Genomic DNA, 15,499 nt, shown 5'->3' with positions numbered 1-15,499 from the left:
TCTGAGCTTTGAAGAAGGGGGAATGACCCCTGAAACGTGTCAGCTTTCCAACACTGTAGCGTACCATTCAGGTCACTTGATGCCACATACTGGATCACGATTTGATATGATACAATGCTTGATACGTTAAATTTTGTAAGTATTGATTTGGCTCTTGGTTTCTTGTACAAATAAATCTTATAGTAATGTGCTAGGCATTTGTGCCCTCCATTGTGCTTTATTACAGTTGTATATTGGATTTCGCTATGGGGGGCGGGATCTGGGGGCTTCCAGATTCCGATAAGCTGCTTTCCCGCAGACCCCCACAACTACCGGCCAGTTTTGTGGGGAAGAGGCCCTTGTCCCCATCAACAAGGTGCTTTTGCCGTGTGGGTTCCTCTCAAAATCCATACCATTCCCGAAGGGCCTGTTATGGACTGGGGGGAATATCCTTCACATTCAGCTGTCAATGGGGAACCTGCTGACAGTTGATGACTCTTTACAGTATCGCATGTTTTCACTGCTAAAATACTGCATGACTTCATAAAATAACTCATGTAGTATTTTTTTTTTTCAGTAAATGCCAGCAAACTTTTTTGAAAAATGCTGTGTGGTATCTTACCACATACTTGGATGTGGTAAGATACTGCTTTGTGAATTGTCCCCAATATATTAGAAAATATCTGTAACATTATTATGAAATATCTGTCCTCTATAATGCACAGTATCCTTTTAGAAGCCTTTTCTATTCATGGGCCACGGGCTGGGGGGGGGGGGTAATAGTTTGGCTTGACATCTTTTTCTTTTCTAATGTGTGTGTATAAATGTGTTCGTCTCTAGGTCATTGCCTCCACGAAATGTTTACTCTCAGGGAAGGAATGTTTAAAAGAATTCCAGACATCATTGTGTGGCCACGTAAGTATGCAGGACCTAATTTCTGATCACTTCATTAGGGACCTACTCATTGACGTCTTGCTTATGTTGCAAAACTGTATCAGATGGCTGCTTTTTGAGAGTGTAATTCATTTTAAAATTTGAAAGGACTTTCCACCAAAAAACTGGTGTTTATGGCTTGTGCAGATTGTCTGTTGGTCCCTTATGTGTTATGGGGAAGGGTCTGTGTCTTATGTCTCATTGCTATACATGTGCCAGCAGTGGTACTATTCTAGATTAGAACAGAAACTACTTCAGAGACAACTTGGTTGTGGTGGGTAGCCTCTACTTATGTTTCCCAATGTATACAACGGAGACCTCTGTTCTTAGCATAATGCTATGAGCCAGTTTTAATGAAGACCTCTCTGTCTGCTATCAAGGCTGGGCTGCAGGGAGGCAGTTTTATTCAGTTCCTGTCAATTGCACTTTCCACACATGCACTTTGCTTGCTAGTTATAAATTGATGAGCTGCTTGTAGTTTTCTCGTTTTGCTGTGTTGGCACAGAATTGGATGGGAAATTATCAGTCAAGTAGTGACTACATCCTATCAGATGCAGTCACTGTTGGGGTGTTCAAACAGCCTTGGGTGCTGTGGCTGTCTGCATGCAATAGCCGGCAGTGCAGTCTCCTCCATCCACACTGTTTAGGATAGATATAGGAATTTGTTAATGAATGATAAAAATTGGAGTGTATATGGCTAGCTGGTGTCAGTAGACAGCTCAAATTTCAGCCAGTTAAGCAGAAATTTGGTCTGTGGTTGGCCCTGCCAGGACTAAGCCAGATGGAAAATTTATCAGTTGAACAGTGACTGCAGTTTAGCAGAAGCAGTCACTGTTGTGGCAGAGCCTCTGTATTTAGCACCTGTGGCTATTGAATACAATAGATGACAGCGGCTAGTCTTATAGATTGGGAGTAGGACCACATTTTCAGTGAATGTATTTGTGAGGCTTCTATGTATATTTGCATGTTCATGCAGCAAAGATCACGGTTTTTATTGTTCTGATGGAAGCAGGTTTCATTTAGGTTCCTTTAATGGTCTAGCCAGGGGAGCTCGTGGTGTCTGATCCACTAGTAGTTAACTACTCCTCCCACATGCACCTCCTTTTTTCAGTATAAATGGAAATAATACATTTCGTTATTGCTGAACATTATCTAATACAAACAGTACAGATATTTGCTGTTTATAATATTTGTTGGTGATTATTTATTACTTCTACACAAAGGTTCAATGCACCTTAGCATTTTTTATAAGCTTAAAAAAAACTCTGGATAAAAAACGCTGATAATAGCATTTTATTTTTTTTGCTGGCTTGTAGTAGCATTTTAGAAGTGTATAGGAGCGTTCGTGTTTTTACAGCACATGAAGGAAAGAGAAAAAAAAACACGCTTGAAAAAAGCTTTTAGGAGCATTTTAGGAGCTTTCAGCATTTTTTTTCTGCTGGGAAAACGCTTCCAAAAACTCTACAAAAGCAATTTATTTTTCTGCTCCTGAAAAACTCTTCTAGCATAAAATAGTGTGTGTAGACACATGAGGGTTGATTTACTAAAGGCAAATAGGCTGTGCACTGAAAGTGCAGTTGCTTTCGATCTGAGGGGAACATACAAGGAAAAATTTTAAAATTTTAAAAATTTAATTTTTGCTTGCACATGATTGGATGAAATTAACAGAGCGTCCCCTCGGATTTAAAGCAGCTGCACTTGCAGTGCACAATATATCTACCTTTAGTAAATCAACCCCATAGGATAACACTAATAGCTTCTAGGAGCTTAAAAATGCTTGGGTGAATGGAGCCTAAAACTATATGTAACAAATGTATGGCCAGATAAACAATCAATTTAGAGTTTAAAAACTCCTGTTCCTTTATTACTCAACACAAAAGCTTACAGGTGAAACTCGAAAAATTAGAATATCGTGCAAAAGTTCATTTATTTCAGTAATGCAACTTAAAAGGTGAAACTAATATATGAGACTCATTACATGCAAAGCAAGATAGTTCAAGCCGTGGTTTGTCATAATTGTGATGATTATGGTTTACAGCTCATGAAAACCGAAAATGAGAATATTGTGAAAAGGTACAATATTCTAGGCTCAAAGTGTCCCACTCTAATCAGCTAATTAAGCCAGAACACCTGCAAAGGGTTCCTGAGCCTTTAAATGGTCTCTCAGTCTGGTTCAGTAGGAATCACAATCATGGGAAAGACTGCTGACCTGACAGTTGTGCAGAAAACTATCATTGAAACCCTCCATAAGGAGTGAAAGCCTCAAAAGGTAATAGCAAAAGAAGTTGGATGTTCCCAAAGTGCTGTATCAAAGGACATTAATAGAAAGTTATGTGGAAGGGAAAAGTGTAGAAGAAAAAGGTGCACAAGCAGCAGGGATGACCGCAGCCTGGAGAGGATTGTCAGGAAAAGGCCATTCAAAAGTGTTGGGGACTTTCACAAGCAGTGGACTGAGACTGGAGTCAGTGCATCAAGAGCCACCACACACAGAGAGATCCTGGACATGGGCTTCAAATGTCATATTCCTCTTGTCAAGCTGCTCCTCAACAACAAACAATGTCAGAAGCGTATTACCTGGGCTAAAGAAAAACAGACCTGGTCTGTTGCTCAGTGGTCCAAAGTCCTCTTTTCTGATGAGAGCAACTTTTGCATCTCATTTGGAAACCAAGAACTCAGATTATGAAGAAAGAATGGAGAGGCACGCACTGCAAGATGCTTGAAGTCCAGTGTGAAGTTTCCACAGTCTGTGTTGATTTGGGGAGCCATGTCATCTACTGGTGTTGGTCCACTGTGCTTCATTAAGTCCAGGGTTAACACAGCCGTCTACCAGGAGATTTTGGAGCACTTCATGCTTCTCTCCGCAGACAAGCTTTATGGTGATGCTGACTTCATTTGCCAGCAGGACTTGGCACCTGTCCACACTGCCAAAAGCACCAAAACCTGGTTCAATGACCGTGGGATTACTGTGCTTGATTGGCCAGCAAACTCGCCTGACCTGAACCCCATAGAGAATCTATGGGGCATTGCCAAGAGAAAGATGAGAGACATGAGACCGAACAATGCAGAAGAGCTGAAGGCCACTATTGAAGCATCCTGGTCTTCCATAACACCTCAGCAGTGCCACAGGCTGATAGCTTCCATGCCACGCCACATTAAGGCAGTAATTGCTGCAAAAGAGGCCCAAACCAAGTACTGAGTACATATGCATGCTTATACTTTTCAGAGGTCCAATATTGTTCTATGTACAATCCTTGTTTTATGGATTTCATGTAATATTCTAATTTTCTGAGATTGTGGATTTGGGGTTTTCATGAGCTGTGAGCCATAATCATCACAATTATGACAAATTACAGCTTGAACTATCTTGCTTTGCATGTACTGAGTCTATCTCATATATTTCACCTTTTAAGTTGCTTTACTGAAATAAATGAACTTTTGCACGATATTCTAATTCTTCGAGTTTCACCTGTATGTAAGTGGCAAATCTATGGCCAGATAAAGAGGAAAATGAGTTGGTAAATGTTTACAGCCTGTTCATACCTGTCTGTTGTGATGCACTAAATAAAACACATGCATTTTACTGCTTGATAATGCTGTTCAAACCAAAATATTTCCATATATTCCTTTGTAGCTGATTCACTTCTATTCTCCACAGTTCAGCACATTTTTTAAAACATGTAGGATTATTGTGCATTTACCCATGTTAAGTATGCCAATTGAAAAGGATGTTCAATGTAATAAAAATAAATTCTGGTTTTGAATGTCTCTCCTTCACTTTGCATAATGAGCGACCCAAAAAAGGGTGAATACAACTAAAATGTGTATAAACGCATAATAAGTGTGCATATTGGTTCACATGCATATGTCTAACAAGGCCCTTATTGCTAATCAGATGTGTGCGTGTAATGGAGCTGGACCAATAGAAGTGAGACTTGGTTATAAGGGATATACAATGGAGTGCATCTTCCTTCAAAAGAACTGATATGTAATGAAGGTATAGGATTGGTGGACCTTGTTCTGGTGCTAGGCCAGGGGCATCAAACAACTTTTCATCATGGGCAGCATCAGCATTATTGTTGCTCTCAAATTGCTGGTTGCATCTGTAAGACTAGATGTCCAGAGCACGCCACCTCCCCTTACATCGGATGTCAAGAGTCCCCCACTCTCCCTTACAGTGCACCCCCCTTAACTTGTGCTGCTGCTGGGAAGAAGCTGAGAAGCAGAACGTGCAGGGTCTGGAGGAGGGCTGGAGTCGGCTGCCAGAGTCTGCTGAATGCTGAGACCAGGGGAGGCAGAGACAAGGTGGTGCTGCAGCTGCAGAGAGAGGCGCAGGATCTGTAGGAGGAGTTCTGTTCTCTCTGCTGCCGACTGATGAGACAAAGATGGGGCCGCAGCTGCAGGGGAGGTGCGAGGGTCACATGAAATGGCCTGGTGGGCCTTGTTTTTGACTTGTGTCCTAAGTTGCTACCTGTCTTATTGCAACAAAAGTAGTGCTCAGTAGATGATCAACTCTGGGGTGGGTATTGAAGAGCACCTAGTTAAGGTTCATATCACATAGTGGTCTTTTTAAAATATTTATTGGTTAAGAGTATCAAATACAGCCAACCTGTTTCAGGGGAAAGGCCTCCCCTTTCTTCATGGCTAATGTGCAAAGGAACAAAAAAAAAATGAAACCTACCATAAATATCGAATACAAACAATATAGTAATATATAACAAAGTAATATGTCAATAAAATAAATTTTGTAATTTATTTATTGCAATAACACGGACATGGTAATGCTTAGTTTGTGTCAGTCTACAATTACAGGTTCAGTAATAAAGTGATTTGTAAAGAACAGTGGTCATAGACATTACGTGAGACAGTCATAAACCTGTGATTGCCAGAATATCTCCTGGAGCACAACCTGAACACTACAGTCTGTGTAATTGAAAGTGAGCACACCGAAGGTTATGAAAGAGTGTGCTGCTGGTGGGGTAACAAAAAGTCCCCACAGATTTTCAGTAAAATATAATGATAAAATCCATTTAACAATCAAGTATTATAATATTTTATTTTTCATTAGAATGGTGAATCTGACACTCAAACTTAATCAATAATCATATAAAATATCTTGTAATAAGCGGCAAGCAGGACTAATCTTGAGCAGTGGATGTAAGTTGAATCAAGATGGAATGCAATAGGAGATGTTAGGGTTTGATAAAGACTGTGGGTGATAAAATTTGAATTAGAAAATAGTATAAAGCAGAGGAGTCCAGATAGAGGTTGGAAAAGAATGAATGAAGCTGGGCATACACTGGTCAGTGCTTTGTTTTTTGTTTTTTTTTGATCTGCCAGCCAGGCACTGTGATTAGGGGATTCTTCCTCGTGTGCTATATTATTCTGGAAGCAGGCACTCCTCTGCTATCAGATTACTCTGATCAGCGCTGCAGGACTGCAACACAAATTTTACATTTAGTAGATAGACTTCTCACGAATAGGAATGGCCATAGATAGTTTGAAATGCAGCAAGTCCCTGCTGAACCAGGCGAATTTCATTTAATCTATGGCCAGCAAGAGAGGGTGGAGTAGTAGGAATATAAATTGGTGAAGAATAGAAAGTAGAGCTGCAGAAATATGACCAAATATCAGAAAGGATATAAAGTAAACTGTGATGTAAAGGGTGTAATACTAGTTGCCTTTTTGTCTTTTGGCTTTAGTACTTTAAGGCCTAGTTCATATTAGTGTGATAAATTTTGAAAGTGATTTGAAGCACAATATGCAGCACAAGTGATATGCGATTTTTGTGAAAGTGCTTTGCAATTGTCATGTGATTTTATTTGTGTGTGTTTTTGCCATGATTTTATGGCTTACGACTATTACCTCCTCTATTCCTCTATTACAACTACACTGTGTGCACAATTATTAGGCAAGTGAGTATTTTGACAAAATCATAATTTTTATGCATATTGTCAAACTCCAAGCTGTATAAACGTGAATGCTTATTGGAGTTAAGCATATCAGGTGGTTTGTAGTGTGTACTGAGGGAGGGTGTGGCCTAAGGAGATCAACACCCTATATCAAAGTGTGCTTGATTATTAGGCGGCTTCTTTTCCTCAAGCAAAATGGGCCAAACTGGGATATTTAACTGACGCTGAAAAGTCAAAAATTGTAAAGTCTTTTAGAGGGATGAAGCACTCTTGAAATTGGTAAGATTTTGGGGCGTGATCACAGGACCATCAAACGTTGTGTTGCAAATAGTCAACAGGGTTGTAAGAAACGTGTTGAGAAAAAGACGGAAATATACTGCCAAAAATTTCAGAAGAATCAAGCTACCAGAAATCAATTTTCCTCCAGTGCTGTCATATTTCAGAAGTGCAATCTACCTGGAGTGCCCAGAAGTACAAGGTGTTCAGTGCTCAGAGACATGGCCAAGGTAAGGAAAGCTGAAGCCCTACCACCACTGAACAAGACACATAAGTTGAAACGTCACGACTGGGCCAAGAAATATCTGAAGACAGATTTTTCAAAGGTTTTATGGACTGATGAAATGAGAGTGACACTTGAATAAGCCCGTGGCTGCCTCAGTAACCGGGCACAGAGCTCCACTTAGACTCAAGCGCCATCAAGGTGGAGATGGGGTACTGGTATGGGCAGATATTATCAAAAATGAGCTAGTTGGACCTTTTTCGGGTTGCAGATGGACTCAAAATCCGCTCCCAAACCTACTGCCAGTTTTTAGAAGACACTTTCTTCAAGCAGTGGTACAGGAAAAGGTCTGCCGCTTTCAGGAAGACCATGATATTTATGCAGGACAATGTTCCATCACATGCATCGAAGTACTTCACTGCGTGGCTAGCCAGTAAAGGCCTTAAAGATGAAAGAATAAGGACATGGCCCCCTTCCTCACCTGACTTAAACCTTATTGAGAACTTGTAGGCCCTTCTTAAATGTGATATTTAAGGTGAAGGAAAACAGTACACCTCTCTGAACAGTGTCTGGGAGGCTGTGGTTGCTGCTGCACAAAAAGTTGATTGTCAGCAGATCAAGAACTGACAGACTCCATGAATGGAAGGCTTATGCCTGTTATTGAAATGGGTGGCTATATTGGTCACTGATTTGTTTGTTTTGTTTTTTTTTACATGTCAGAAATGTTTATTTGTAAATTTTGAGCTGTTTGTTTCTTATTCTTACTTTAACAGATGACAATAAACAAGTAAGATGGGAACATTTTCATTTAGTTGCAAAATTAGTATGCACACTAATAGTTGCCCAATAATTGTGCACACATAGATATTCTAAGAAAGCTAAAACCTCACTTTTACTTTTTTTAAATAATCATGTTTGAGGTTTATTAACATTTTGGATTGACCGAGAGCACTGTAGTTGTTCAATAATGAAATTAATGCTCAAAAATGCAACTTGACTAATAATTGTGTACACAGTGTATTATTATTACACTGCATTGCACCAAAGTCATACAGGACCATTCCCCAAAGCTGCACTGCAGCAGCACTGAATTAATGTGAACGGTCACCCTTAAAAATGTTATATCCATTGTCATGCGATTCTGCGCAGCTCAAGTCACATCAGAAATTACACTAATGTGAACCAGGCCTAAAGGATACTGTAGCATCGTTGTCACACTATAGATGTCCTATGCTTCGACTGAAAACTGAGCGATTACATGGTCAGTTAACTCTTTGTCTGCTTGTAGCAGTCAGTCACTCTGTCAGTCTGACTGTCAATCACCGCTCTCCACTCTGCTCCTCCAGCACTTGCTATAGTGCGAGGCTGAGGAGAGGACGAGCTTTGGCCATACTTGTCTTTTAAGTCACAGAACTCCTGATTTGCATTTATGTTCAGTATTGTCACTTGAAAACTATTGGAGCGTTGGTTCAGCCGGTCAACTGGCATTTTTGGAAGGAAAGATCAGCTATGGCAACCTCTGTATTCTCTGGGTAATGGTTCCCTTTAGGTGCCAATGATGTAAGTGACCAGATTTATCTCATTTTGGTATCCTGTAAGTCCCTTCCCGAGCAAAACTCTGAGAGAAGGAAAGACCGTACTCTGAACCAGTGCATAGTAATGTTAGTTTAACATATGAAAGCTGTTGATTGGTAGTGGGAAAAAAACTGACTTCCTTACTGACCAACCAGCAGGCTGAGGGTATGTCCTAGACCTAGACCAAGCAGTGCTACCAATGTACTGAAGGTCCAGGGCCTGGTTGTGCTGTCTGGGAGAATGTAAGGATTTTCAAGACTAAAGCAGCCCATAGATTAGTCAGTTTTTTTTGGTTGAACGAAAAAACTGATTCGATTCCCCCATTCAAACACTTGATGTAGAGTCGTGCCTACTGAGTCTTTGTATTCTGACAGTGGGGAGACTTCCCTGCTGTCAGAGTACACTGATCAGTGCTGCAGGCTATAGCCTGGGAAAGTCCGACAGGGTGGTTTTACGGAAGTTAGTCTGTAGGTCGACTTCTGTACAAAATCCCTTTCAATACATGGTTCGAAATTCGTCCGGTGCCTGCAGAACTGGTTGAATTTTTTTTACATAGGTAATCTGGTTAAACAAAAGACACCAAGTCCATGCATGTATGGCTTTATGTATGTCTGGCTTTACCGAATAGAATCACAAATCTTTTGGACGGCAGGGCAATTCATATATATGTATTTTAACTGATTATTCTTGGAGTTCAGCTTTAAATGCAATATTGTTATAGATTGGAGTGCACCTATACTGTAAACTTTGCTGTATATTTGCTTATATAAAACTTATTTGCTTCCACTATCATAATAAATCTCCCAAATGAATAAGTGGCAATAAGCAATCCCATTAATCCTCTTGAAAAGCAGCATTTTACTGTATGCAGGGTGCTTTGACTGCCCATGTGAAATGGACTGTTAGTTAGCCATGTTTCTCTAGTGATTAGGCAGCGCCAATTAGGCAGAATTGAGACTCAAAGTGGCAATTAACAGTGCAGATATACACCACAGTAATGGTTAAATATTTTTAAACACGTCATTATCACTATTGCTATTTAATTGCATGTAGGTTAACTTTGCAAATAGCTCAAGGCCCATTCAGGATAGCCAAATTAGTCATTGTACATTAATTAAACGGAATAAAGATAGTTAAATATTAGCTGTTCTAATTGTATTGCTGTTTTATGCAATTACGCTTGAAACGACTAATTCCTTAAATCCAAATGAAGCACTTGCAGGGAGGTTGTGAAGTACTGTGTATAGTGGCTGTCTGGATTTTGATTCAATTCAGCCTCCCTAGAACAGATAGAAAAAAAAATTTAGGCAGGTTTTAGCTCACGTTGGGGATGCATCAACAGTCTATTATTTTGAACGGGCTGCCTGAGGCCACAAACCTCAGTGTACGAAAAGGAGTCCATTGCAGCACACTGCGTTATAGCGTGAATAGGCCCAAAGTCAGCTGTGCTTCTTTTCCAACATGGTAGATGATCTCTTGGTGGATGCTGACTACTCCAATACATGCTTGATGTTTCTGATTCTTAATCCCTTATCCCCTATGCTGCCCAATTGCGTGGCATGAAAAAAAAAATAATTTTTTGTGTGTCATTTAAAATAGTACTTTAGAGGCAATTAAAATGTATTTCAGTAGAGGATCAAGTCTAGCAGAAAACTTCCCCAATGTCAGTTGATTGTCTCTATTGAATCACTTATTAGTCCCCATTGAGATGAGTGCTGACACCTGTAATGTGCTGCAATTTAAAACTGGATACCTGTTACAATAAAGGTCATGATCCCAGGAAAATTGGGACTGAAGACCAATGGGGGGGCATTGGGTGGTTTAAATTTATTTCAGTCGTGTGGTTAGTGGAGAACCCCTACAATGTATTTCATTTTGTGTAGAAGTCAAACTAATTCATTGCACATGAATTTGATTAACTAGAACTGGTAGGCTCAGAAATATGTTTTCGTTTTCTAATGTACCAGGCTCAGGTTAATAACAAAGCATTCAATGAGTGGTAATTTGCAAAGCTTAGTAATCTTTATTATCCACCATATTTCACATTGCTAAAATCAATTAAAGTAGCACTTTTTCATGTTTTCCATGGGCTATACCGCGTTAAACAAGCCTGCAGATAACATCTTGGTTAGGTTTTTTGTTCCTCGTGTGCACCCCTACAGGTTCATACCTCCCAACTTTCTGAGCTGAAAGAGAGGGATACCTTCCAGCACAAAGTATATGGGTAAAGGTCATACTTCTAGCTACGTGAAACATGAAGAATTAATATGCAAAAAATTATTGGTTCAATCTCAAGCATTTTTTTCACCACTACTTTTCCTGTACAGGCTTTGCAACATAACAAAGGCAGTAATTTAGAGTGAATACAAGGTTTATTGTGGTCTAACGCTTGTTTAAGAAATTTTGTTTTTTTCACTCATGCAGAATGTCATGAAAATGTAGTACGAATTGTGGACCTGGCCTGCAAACATAATGTCTGCATTATTCCATTTGGAGGTAAGATTTCTGACTCTTGGCTATTAACTTCTTTACACTGTCTAGTTTCTCTTGTCAGTGTTAACAGGTTATGTTCATCATGTTCAGTGAGTACCTGTAGACAGTGTAGGTCTAGTCGGTCATAGAGAAGATTGTGACATTTGTCCTTTTACCACTTGCTTACCAGGCCACTTCTAACAGTTCTGTCATATATGTAAAAATCTGCATTTTGTTTCTTGCTAGAGAATTGCTTATAACCTCCAAACATTTTATATATATATATATATATATATATATATATATATAATATAATATACACACGGTATTTGCAAAGTGGCTTTTCAAATGCAAATTATTTGCATATCAACGGAAGAACATCTGAAAAACAATTTTTAATATGTCCTGTTCACACCATAACGCTGTCTTGACTTGCATTGTGCTAAAATGCACCATGTATGCTTTTGAACACAACGCAACGGATGCATGTGGATGCAAACAGATGTCAACACAATGCACAGATATCCTGTGAAAATACAGTACGCTTTAATGCACGCTACAATGCATATAAACGGATGTCAAAAATGTATGTCAACTGACATTAAAATGGATGTCAGCATGGGACTGAAATGGATGGAAATGTACATCCATTTTCTATTTTAGCGCAAATCAGTGTGAACTGGCCCTAATGAATTTTCATGATCGCAAATTCAATATAATGCACAATTTTATCAATCATGTAAATGGATATCACTCCTGTCATGCTTTAAAAGTGTGCACGCCCTAAACCCCAATGGGTTAGTATTGAAGCCCTGTCTTGTCATCCTTATGCTATTGGCTCTCTTATGTGGCTTCCCAATCGACTACATCCTCCCATTTTATACCCTGCATTATCTTACTCCTTAGCAGTATGGGACAGGCTGCGCACCCATAAATCCTTATCTTCCCCCCATAACCCGTTAGCTCCCATCTTCTGTAATTCTAAATTTGTACCTGGGCTTGTACCGTCTTTATTTCAGTGGTAGATCAATAAGAGCTTTCTATGTATCTGGGATTATTTAGATGGGGATCGCCTGTACTCTTTACAATATTTTTGGGATAAACACCAACTCACATCTAGTGAAATCTTTCAATATAATCAAATTGTGTCCTTTATAAAATCCAAACTTAAATTATTAACAGGCCTCGTAATGCTTGCCTCCTTTGAATTTTCCTTTCGAACCACTGGTATGTTGAAAGGTCGAATATCCACTATATGTACTTCCTTTATTAATCCAAAAACCAAGCTCCCTTATGTGATTCAGTGAGAACGGGACTTAAATCTCTCCTTAGAACGAACTAACTGGCAGGATACGGCTTACGCTTTGTTCAAGATTTCTATTAATACCACACCTACTGAATCTACTTATAAAACACTTCTAGGATGGTACTTAGTCCCTACACTCCTTGCAAAAATGTACCCTGCCACATCGCCTTCCTGTTTCCGGCACTGTGGGCAGGAGGGAACCATGTGCCATTTTTGGTGGCAATGCCCTGTGGTGACAAGATTTTAGATCCAAATATTTTACTTTATTTACTCAGTGAATATCCATAGGTCCCCGGAGGTAGCCCCTTTTCAGAAATTACCTTCAGGAACCCCCAGGAAATCGACCAAATTGATTCTTTACATTATCCTGGCTGGGAGAATTACAATTGCTAAATATTGGAAGCGATCGGTGATACCACTTGATTATGTCAAAAATAAACTGAATTGGATCATGATTAATGACAAACTCACCTGTATTCTTAATAACGATGCATCAAAATTTGACAGTACCTGGGATCCATGAATTTGATACCTCTCAGTCCCTTAGCAGGACCATGGCTGACCCTCATTTACTTTACCCTTCCTCCTGCGATCTTTTTCTCATTTTCTTTTTCATTAATTTTTTTTACATCTTTTTTTTTTTTTTTTTTTTTCCAACATTACTTTTTAATGTATCACATAATGGTGCCTGACTATGGTTTGTTAATGCTTGTGGTTAATTGTTTTTCACTGTGTACTAGATTTCTGTTTATTGTTGCGGTTTATCCTCTTTCTCTGTAGACTACACCGGAGGGACTATTTGGTCCCATACATATTTGCTATGTCTGATTTCTTCATCTTTCTATATAATGTCCGTGTCATTTCTCTTCACAAGTGATTATTGTTTGAGAAGTTATACATTTCTCATATGTTGGTATTGTTGGTCTGTATGTTTGATTCTTTCAATAAAAAAAAATTGAAATATAAAATTGTGCACGCCCATGGAATGGTAACAAACTATAGTGCATTCAATTATCCATAGGCAATGCTTTAAAAGCTTTTGCAGGTTACCAGTTTAGAGTAACACAGAAGGCGTGTGAGTTTAGAATTATTACTCTTGATCTGACATTCACGGCGATGCCTCACATGTGTGGTCAATCACCATTGACATAAGCTTGCGGGACCAACATGCACATTCACATTTGTTCATGATCACAGAGGGATGGGGGGCACTTACATTTTTTTTCATTATTTTATTTATATTTATTTTTTTTAGCACTGCATCTTTAAGTTTTTTTGGGGTTTTTTTTTTTTTTTGAATCAACTTTTTTGCTATCAGAAGGAATGAATAACATCCCTTGTGATAGCATGGACCATGACAGGTCCTCTTTTTGGAGAGATCTGAGGGCTATTAGACCCCATCTCTCTCCTCTGGCCTCCAAAGCATCTGATCAAACTGAGGATTAGTTGGATCAGATGATTTCACAAGCTGGTAATGGCATGTTCATATCAAACCGAATTTGCAAGCGCCAAAATCCTTGTTGCTTTTGATCTCTGATGTCACTCAGTGGGAGGAACAACATCAGTTCCTCACACTGTATCTGATGCCGCCTGTCTCATCCTTATCGGGCTCTCCTATTGGACAGGAGAACCCTCTTCCGTTGCCTTTAAAATGAATCCAGTGGCTGTAAAGCTACTCAGATTACCTTTGCTAGAAACTGAATCACAGGGTGTAAAAAAAAAAAAAAAAAAGATACCGGGATCATGCTTGTAGCCTCAACCATGATCCCGGTATAACCTCCTCAATACGAGTGTGTGTCTGTCCACACACACATATCTACACACAGTGGTGGTTAAAAGATAATTTCACCTTCGGAACATGTTACCCGTATTTAGGGTGGAACATGTAATATGTTCCAGCTCCTGCCTCCTCTCTCCCCAGATCCCCCCCCCCCCCCCCTTCCTGTGACAGCTAGGCTGGAAATCCTCTCCCCGCACCCGCTAGAACAATTCAAGAAATAAAGCGTTCGTGCGAGGCTTTGCCCACATTGCATCATTCATTCAGTTTCTTTTGAATGAATGCCTACAAGTACCGTCAGCCATTGCTGCTAACACCTTGTAGTTCTTAGTGGACTGTGAGGTTGCTGGTGAACGCTCTGGTGTAGTCATTTGATTCTTCCTGGCATTCAGTAACTGTCTGCCCGTACGATGTCTGGACAGACAACTTACTGAGTGTCAGCAGGATCCAGGCATTGCATCTCCGATCTGCTGATTGCGGGTGCAATACCTTACAGACTGCAATACAAAAAAAAATAGTAAATGCACTTTTTTTTACCTGCAGAAAGCTGTGCATTTATTATTTAGTCCCTGATAGATAAAAATACGCAGAAAAGATGTTCTGACTTCATTTGTTGAATGCACTTTTGGATGTTCAGATTGAACGCTGGTGGACTGAAAATATGACTACAGGGCTTGAAGTGTCAGTGGTATATTCAGCATTCCTGCAGATAATCTGTGTGCTTTCAGTTTGGCTGTAATACACACTGCTGTAGCTATGTTAGCTAATAGATTGCAGCTCAACCAAACCTAATGCAGGGTAAGGTGGGCTGCAAAGCGGGAACCTACAGTGGGGCAAAAAAGTACTTAGTCAGCCACCAATTGTGCAAGTTCTCCCACTTAAAAAGATGAGAGAGGCCTGTAATTGGCATCATAGTTAGACCTCAACTATGAGAGACAAAATGAGAAAAAAAATCCAGACAATCACATTGGCTGATTTGGAAAGAATTTATTTGCAAATTATGGTGGAAGATATGTAATTGGTCAATATGAAAAGTTCATCTCAATACT

General features: G+C 39.6%; 1 protein-coding gene across 1 annotated transcript in view; it reads left to right on the top strand.

The window, feature by feature from the left end:
• The window catches only part of AGPS (alkylglycerone phosphate synthase), a 282,972-nt gene that overhangs the window by 94,336 nt on the left and 173,137 nt on the right, over positions 1–15,499 (top strand). The window contains exons 5-6 of the mRNA XM_089690442.1: positions 820–894; positions 11,320–11,391. Of these exons, the coding sequence (XP_089546568.1) occupies positions 820–894; positions 11,320–11,391 (147 nt within the window). The remainder of the gene's footprint in view (positions 1–819; positions 895–11,319; positions 11,392–15,499) is intronic.

The sequence above is a fragment of the Staurois parvus genome, unplaced genomic scaffold (genome assembly GCF_062004578.1).
Source record: "Staurois parvus isolate SC_StPar_1 unplaced genomic scaffold, SC_StPar_1.0 ptg000530l, whole genome shotgun sequence".
NCBI lineage: Eukaryota > Metazoa > Chordata > Amphibia > Anura > Ranidae > Staurois > Staurois parvus.
Note: the sequence above shows the minus strand (reverse complement) of the source record. Positions and strands in the feature narration are given on the sequence as shown.